At 38.9% G+C, this 8,398-nt stretch overlaps 1 protein-coding gene across 1 annotated transcript; it reads right to left on the bottom strand.

Moving 5' to 3' along the window:
• Positions 1-1,013: 1,013 nt before the first annotated feature.
• On the bottom strand, positions 1,014-7,297 carry LOC138794163 (short-chain dehydrogenase/reductase family 9C member 7-like). Its single transcript, XM_069972932.1, has 4 exons — positions 6,966-7,297; positions 5,269-5,527; positions 4,308-4,474; positions 1,014-1,234 (listed from the first exon to the last, which is right to left on the bottom strand). The coding sequence occupies exons 1-4, from the start codon at positions 7,279-7,281 to the stop codon at positions 1,014-1,016; spliced, it is 963 nt and encodes a 320-aa protein (XP_069829033.1). The 5' UTR covers positions 7,282-7,297.
• Between the last annotated feature and the right edge of the window lie 1,101 nt (positions 7,298-8,398).

The following is an 8,398-nucleotide window of genomic DNA, read 5'->3' as shown; positions in this document are numbered from 1 at the left end:
CCCTTATTTATGAGACAGGTGCCAATTGCCACATAGCAGTAAGAACAATTCCTTTTCAACTCCAAATAGAGTAATCAGAATAAATCCTTGGATCAACATCCTATCACCTGAAATCTAGGGCCCATAGCTTATAATGTTATATTTTTTAAGAACAGCATCCAGGTCTCCCTTTAACTTGTTTTCTGATTAAGCCATGATAACATCATGTGGCAGAGAGTTCCATAGTCTCACTGCTCTTACAGTAAAGAATCCCCAACTGTGCTGATCGTGAAACTCTTTTTCCCCTGAACGTAGAGGATGTCCCCTTGTCCTGGTTACAGGCCTAGGTGTAGAAAGATCACTACAAAGATCTCTATACTGTCCATTCAATATTTGTACATTCTGACCAGATCCCCCCAAGACATCTTTTTTCTAAACTTATCTGTTATCGATTCCCCTAATTATTTTGGTCACTCTCGACCTGATCCAGTTCAGCCATGTCCTTCTTATATACAGGTGACCAAAAACTGTAGACAACATTCCATGTGTGGTCTCACTAGTGATCTGTACAGAGGTGACACTATGGCTCAGATTTATCAATCTTTGTGAAACAGAAACTGGTGTACTTCACCTATAGCAGCCAATTACAGCTCAGATTTTAAATCTTAATGAGCTCTGGTTAAATGATTGGTTGCTTTGCGAAATTACAGTTTTTGTTTCACACAGATTGGTAGATCTGGCCTTATGTTCTTATATTTAGTATCTATGCCTCTTTTGATGCATCCCATAATTTTATTATTCTTGTTAGCCGCTGCCTGACATTTGGCTCGTCTTACAAATAAGAATAAATATCGCAAATATTTTAAATATATTTACATAATAATAGCACAAATGCATTTTCAATGAGAAAAATGTTATACTTTATTAGACGTGTTTACAAGAAGGTGTATTATTATGTCTCGGTGATACAATTATTATTAGAATTACAACCAATTTTATTCTGATTCAGCAGCATTGGGTTGTACTTTGTTAGGTCAGCATTTCATATCTGCTGGTTTGGGTGCAGAGCGACTCAGCCAGTAGTCAGCAAACACAGTAGGGAGGTAAGATGCAGGGATGTAGATGAGCTTGCAGTCCAAGCCAGGTGTATATCTTGTCCAGGGGTATACGGCAGTTAAAGCATGCTCCATAGAGTCTGGAACTAAATAAGCCCTGGGACTTGCGGTTCTCATTAAAACCTTCAGATTTTTCTCATCTGTAAATAAAGCGGTAAAAATGTTGTGATGTAAAATAAATTAAAGAATAAATAAATAATAAAAAATATATATTTATATAACCAGATTTCTTCTCCAAAACCTTTAAGTATTACATACGCAGAGAAACAACTATATCCAGGGATGTAGCAACAGGAAACAACTAGGGCATGTGCCCTGCATGGAGCAAGAAGCAACTGAGGCTCCATTGACATGCTGTGCAGTATCATTATCACTGTAACACCTCCAAATGGGGACTATTCATATGCAGATACTGTTAAAAGACAATACAAAGTAGTCACACAACCTCTGCAGGTCCTCATGGGCAGCAAGGATAAAAAACAAAAGTTACTGGGTTTATGGGGTCCGTATTGGTGATTTTTTTCTTAAGTCTGTATTTTTTTGGGGAGGTCAGATCTAAGGACTGTATTTATTTAGGTGGGATAAGTCTGGGAGGGTCGGAATATATTTAAACCCTTAGTAGGGCTGGACGATATGGACAAAAAAATAAAATCTCAATTACAATGGTACCTTGGTTTAAGAGTAACTTGGATTAAGAGCGTTTTGGCTTAAGAGCTCACAGTTTTTCAAAATTGTGTCTTGGTTTAAGAGCATTGCTTTGGTTAAAGAGCTCCCTGTACTGGGTGGGAGGGCGAGTGGAGGAGGAACATGGTCTGCACAGCGGGGTCTACAGCACTGTACTTTGACACAGGAAGTCTCCCTCACCTTCCAAATCATAGCAGATCCACTTCAGGCTGGGGCTTACATCAGGGGACAGGACTGTGGAGGTAATCTCTTCATAGCTGTAACCCCTCTCTCCTCTCACAGAGAGTGCTGCTATACTATGCCCACATCTTCCCTGCTCATTCCTTTATACTCCCTGCAGTCTCTGTCAGCCCTTGAGTTTCCCATCCTCGCCATTATGGGGATCTGCAGTTCTATCCTGTATCTACAAACTGCTGCTGTGTTATCAGGGTTATGCACTTACTATACATTATACACCACATGCTGATTGCTGTACTGTACAGTCACTTATAATATCACATATTCAGCTGTTTATAAATGTTTGTTTTATCTGTTTTACATGTTATTCACAGTAAAAAAAAATCATTATTTTTGGGGTGTGGAACCAATTGTCTGCATTTCAGTGATTTCTTATGGGAAGTTTTGCTTTGGTTTAAAAGTGGATTTGAATAACAAGCACGGTCCCGTAACGAATTATGCTCGTAATCCAAGGCACCACTGTATTTTTAAATTATGGATGATTCTCCATTTAAATCTTAATTTTAAAACAATAATAATTCTGAGGGGTGTAGTAATAGTAGTATAGGAGTAGTAGATATAGATTTATAGCAGATGATGGTGATAGAAGTAGAGGTGTAATAGATAAGGAGTGTAGTAGTGGTAGATGTATAGTAGATGATGAGTGTAGTAGTAGTAGTAGTAGAGGTATAGTAGATGAGGAGTGTAATAGTAGTAGTTGTAGAGGTATAGTAGATGAGGAGTATAATAGTAGTAGTGGTAGATGTATAGTAGATGAGGATTGTAGTAGTGGTAGATGTATAGTAGATGAGGGGCGTAGTAGTAGTAGTAGTAGTAGTAGTAGTAGAGGTATAGTAGATAAGGGGTGTAATAGTAGTAGTTGAGGTATAGTAGATGAGGAGTATAATAGTAGTAGTAGAGGTATAGTAGATGATGGATGTAGTAGTAGCAGCAGTATAGTAGATGAGGAGTGTAGTAGTGGTAGATTTATAGTAGATGAGGAGTGTAGTAGTAGTGAGGTATAATAGATAAGAGGTATAATAGTAGTAGTAGAGGTATAGTAGATGATGGATGTAGTAGTAGCAGCAGTATAGTAGATGAGGAGTGTAGTAGTGGTAGTAGTAGTAGTAGAGGTATAGTAGATAAGGGGTGTAATAGTAGTAGTTGAGGTATAGTAGATGAGGAGTATAATAGTAGTAGTAGAGGTATAGTAGATGATGGATGTAGTAGTAGCAGTAGTATAGTAGATGAGGAGTGTAGTAGTGGTAGATTTATAGTAGATGAGGAGTGTAGTAGTAGTGAGGTATAATAGATAAGAGGTATAATAGTAGTAGTAGAGGTATAGTAGATGATGGATGTAGTAGTAGCAGCAGTATAGTAGATGAGGAGTGTAGTAGTGGTAGTAGTAGTAGTAGTAGTAGAGGTATAGTAGATAAGGGGTGTAATAGTAGTAGTTGAGGTATAGTAGATGAGGAGTATAATAGTAGTAGTAGAGGTATAGTAGATGATGGATGTAGTAGTAGCAGCAGTATAGTAGATGAGGAGTGTAGTAGTGGTAGATTTATAGTAGATGAGGAGTGTAGTAGTAGTGAGGTATAATAGATAAGAGGTATAATAGTAGTAGTAGAGGTATAGTAGATGAGGAGTGTAGTAGTGGTAGAGGTATAGTAGATGAGGAGTGTAGTAGTGGTAGATGTATAGTAGATGAGGAGTGTAGTAGTAGTAGAGGTATAGTAGATAAGGGGTGTAATAGTAGTAGTTGAGGTATAGTAGATGAGGAGTGTAGTAGTAGTAGTAGTAATAGAGGTATAGTAGATGAGGACTAATAGTAGTAGTAGAGGTATAGTAGATGATGGATGTAGTAGTAGCAGCAGTATAGTAGATGAGGTGTGTAGTAGTGGTAGATGTATAGTAGATGAGGAGTGTAGTAGTAGTGAGGTATAGTAAATAGGAGGTATAGTAGTAGTAGAGGTTTAGTAGATGGGGAGTGTAGTAATAGAGGTATAGTAGATGAGGAGTGTAATAAAAGTAGTAGCGGTATAGTAGATGATGGATGTAGCAGTAGCAGCAGTATAGAAGATGAGGGGCATAGTCAGGGGTGTATTTACAGCTTGTGCTACCATAGTCACTTGGATTTAATACACCCCATTAGCGCAATTCAACATGTTTTTCATGCAGATCTGTCCTAAATATGCATGCGTTATGTTCGGATTTTGTTGCAGAATTATCTGGATGCTGTGGCTTCAAGTCAAAGAAATATGTAACTAAGGGACTTTAGAACACATGGAGTAGTATCTGTACGCATCAACTTACATTGCTCATAGTATTGCTGGCCATAGCTATCTTTAACTACGGTGGGGAGATTTTCCCAAAGACTTTTTAGTTTATTTGCATAAATATCAACTGAGAGGGTCATAGGTGTTTGGAAACAGCCAGGTTCTATGATGGAGACTTTTATTCCAAAATCACGTACTTCTCTCCTGTGGAGGAAAAACATTGTTGTTAAAGTTTGGTTTACTAGTATCTATCTTCTTATCAGCCATTTAAACTTATAAACCACCTGCCTCGGTCACACAGCTGCCTGTCATTAATCCCTAATACTGCGTTTACACAGAGTGATAATTCGCCCAATTGATCGTCTAACAATTTTAAAGCAACAATTTAGTTTTTATAATGATCAGCATTTAGATGAATAAATCGTTAGAAAATTCGTAATAAAAATCGTTATTGCGTTTGTTTTTAAGATCGCTTAAGCCCATTTTTCACATAGGGTGAATCTTTGAAAGACTGTTTACACAAAGCGATCTGCGAATTTTTATGCAGTTATTGTCCTAAAAACAACTTTTAAACTGGCAGCCCCGTGCCCAACGGCTGGGGCTTAGATTGTGTATTCATTAGGCTGGCACAACCTCTCTGTCCCTCCTCCCCACCCTCCTCATCGTTAGGAATGCTCCAGGCAGATTGTCTCCTATTCCTCAGCTGTGTGAATACTGAACATGGGCTGGATCGTTAAGGCACCTGTGCAATGTTCAGACAGGAGAAAATGTTCCAGTGGCATTCCTAATGATGAAGAGGGTGGGGAGGAGGGACGGAGGGGTGGTGCAAAGTTTGGGCACAGTTACATCAGATTGTGGGTACAGAGTGGCTTTAAATAACAGCAAGGAGAATAGAAAAATTGAATATAAAATGTAGTAGTAACAATTTTTAATAGTATTTAGCTGTGCCAATATTACCAGAATTTTAAATATTTTTTTAGAATTTTACACAAACTCACCTCAAGCTATCAGAAAAAGCCTCCACACCGTACTTGGACAAGCAATATCCTCCACCAAAAATGGCTATTCTTCCAATGCCACTAGATACATTAACAATACGTCCTCTTGCTTTTCTTAAAAGAGGCAGTAGATGAAGGGTCACGTCTATCATGCCAATCAAATTCACATTGAGCACCTTTAAGAAATCATCTTTTTTTTGCCATTCATTTGGAGCCATGCAAAGGAAAAACCCAGCATTATTAACCAAGCCCCAGAGCCCTGCAATATATCAAAAAGAAAAAACAAAAAAAAACAAAAAACTAATCAACAAACTACATGAACATCAAAACGGTTTCCATATCTTAATGGGCAATATATATATATATATATATATATATATATATATATATATATATATATATATATATATATGGGAATTTATCAAATATGATCCGTACATCAGGTAAAACATTGAAAATTGTCTGGTCCAGCTAGTCTGCCCTTATATTTTTTCCTTCTTTATTATCTTAGGATAGATATTTGTTTATCCTAGGAATGTTTAAATGTTTCAGTTACTGAAGATTTAAGAACAAAATATAAAAAAGTACAAGAATACTTCTAATGTGGGCTATGTTATGGGGTGATAGAAAATATTTTATGCTGGAGATCCTACTTTAAGTCAATATATCACCTAGATTCTCACCAATGAAAAGGTGCAGATTTTTACACAAACCACTTGAGACTACACCCAAGATGTTTTAATCTAAGTCCAAGAGGAAGAGCGCCCATATGAAGAAACAACCAATCCTGAAGTGACCAGTCCACTGTGGAATGTTTGTGTAGGGCTTTGCACACAACACTGACCCGGCCACCTACCGTATATAAACAATTGTAACCCACAATAAAGGAGAGAGGTCTCTTACAGCTGAGCTGGTGTTCAGTGTGTGATTTTTCCAGTGCATGCACCAATCTTCACCTATTTGGACGGGGGCAGACATTTGCAGTGGTACACATTAAAGTACTGATCCAAGACAGGAGCAGTAACCCTTTGTTCACTACAGCTGTGCAATATATACAGGTTCACATACAAAACACTGACATCTGGTGGTGAAACCAATAAATACCTTCTTCACCACCTGACATTGAGTGAAGGGCCTTTGCAACAGTTGTGGTAACACCTGCGGTGGGACACCACAATTGTGTACTGAAAAAGTGGCATCAATTCTGTGCTGAAGTGTCATTTAATCTAACAGTCACTATGTAAAGTGGTGCCCTAGTGTGTGTAATATTACTCAAAGCATCAATAATACAATATTTCTGGTGACAGTTATAAACAATAGTGTTTGTAGCTGTCAACAGCCAGAGAGCCATGTGTGGAAGGCCAAACAGGTATGTGTCATGGTTGCCAACTTGGTCCTTTATAATAGAATATTAGTAAAATGTTCTAAGAAATTATTTTTTTATTTTTCTCGTTTAGATACTTAGTGCTTCTATGTGCTGTGTCTGCTATTGCAGTTCAGTTCCATTTAGATGAATGGGGATGAGCTGAAGTACCAGATACAGTATATCAAATGGACAGGTGTAGCGCTGTTTCTGGAAGGCAAGAAAATGATCAAGTCCTGGACAACCTATTCTATACATCATAGTATAGTATATAATCAACAAAACATTACAGAAAGCATGCAAATTGTGTAGGTATAGAAAAACAAATGATCACCTGAATCTCCAACTATAGTTGACACACTCTCGGCAGCAGAGCTTACACTTTTGCTGTTAGTAACATCCAGTATCATTGTTTGCAGTCTACTAGAGGTCTCTTTCTTTAGGTCCTTCGCCCCATGATCGGTCAGACAAGCAGCCAGAACCTTCATCCCACGTTTGTCCAGTTGCTTGGCCAGCAGGTTTCCAAATCCAGTGTCACACCCAGTGATAAAGACATATTTGTCTGTAAGATTCTCCAGGATCAGACTTTGTCTGTACCATCTGTACAAGAACATCAGGGCAAATACCACCAGCAGAAGGAGAAGCCACATGATGAGTTATAGTCTTATCCTGTAATAAAATTCTGTCATTTAGATCATTTTTGTTCTATATAAATAATATTAGCGTTATGGACCTCCATCTGTCCTTACAGTTTACACTAGACTGCTAATGGGCTTTCTATTATGGAGCCTGCTAGAAGGTTCCTGGGCCTTCTATTATTGGGCCTACTGGGATGCAACTGAACCCCCCAATTGCTGGATGGTGATGTGTTTATATTAATAAAACAGTTTTTTAAACAAACCAAACATCTTTGGTATAAAGCGGCTCTGTATGAATTTATTATGCAAAGTAAGGAGGAAGGAAATCTTGAAATCTCCATGGCATATCAGATATATACAGTAGTAACATGCATATTAGTTAAAACCAAGGTAGTCGGTTCAATGTTTCATGTGTATATGCGATGCCCTGGCCCCTAGGGGCCACTCCGCAGTATAGATGGTGCTAACAGGCAGGAACCGGGGCAGCTGTAGGATAATGAGGTCACGGTGTAGGCACGAGGGTGATACAGCTGGAAACCGGGCTCCTGACCATGCGGGAATACTGGGCATGCGATTCTTCTTTGTCCTTAGTCAGGGCACCAATTATCACACCAATGCCAAGGTTCAGAAACAACGGTAGTTGTATATTTATTGTAATGGTGGTAACTAGTAGCAACAGTCTCTCCGGATGCAACCGGGAATAAGGCAAACTTGAATAAAGCAGAGTAATAGGTGATGCTGCAATAGGCTGTGAGAGTAGCGTGCTGAATGATGGGAGTAGTAGTGAAACTGAAGTTGAGATGCTGGGTGGAATGAGACTTGAATGAAATACTTGCTGTTGATGATTAGAGAAGATGAATCGACACCCAGATGAGAATCTTGAGACTTGAGACAGGAACACAGCCAGTGGACTAGAGCAGCAGAGCACACGCAGGCCTCTCTCTTAGCAGGGAGAGAGGACGGACAGAACTTGTCTCCTCTGTGACAGGGAATAGACACACAACTTGTCTCCTGAAGGTGGAGGACAAGACCAGACTGAACAGGAACAGCAGAGCAACACACCCTATCCCCTCTGGGGCAGGAGATAGACTGAGGTAGAACAGGAAGTCACATGGTAACCCCAGCCAAA

This window comes from Dendropsophus ebraccatus, chromosome 5 (genome assembly GCF_027789765.1).
Source record: "Dendropsophus ebraccatus isolate aDenEbr1 chromosome 5, aDenEbr1.pat, whole genome shotgun sequence".
NCBI classification, from domain to species: domain Eukaryota; kingdom Metazoa; phylum Chordata; class Amphibia; order Anura; family Hylidae; genus Dendropsophus; species Dendropsophus ebraccatus.
The sequence above is the reverse complement of the archived record's forward strand: the minus strand, read 5'-3'. Positions and strand labels throughout refer to the sequence as shown.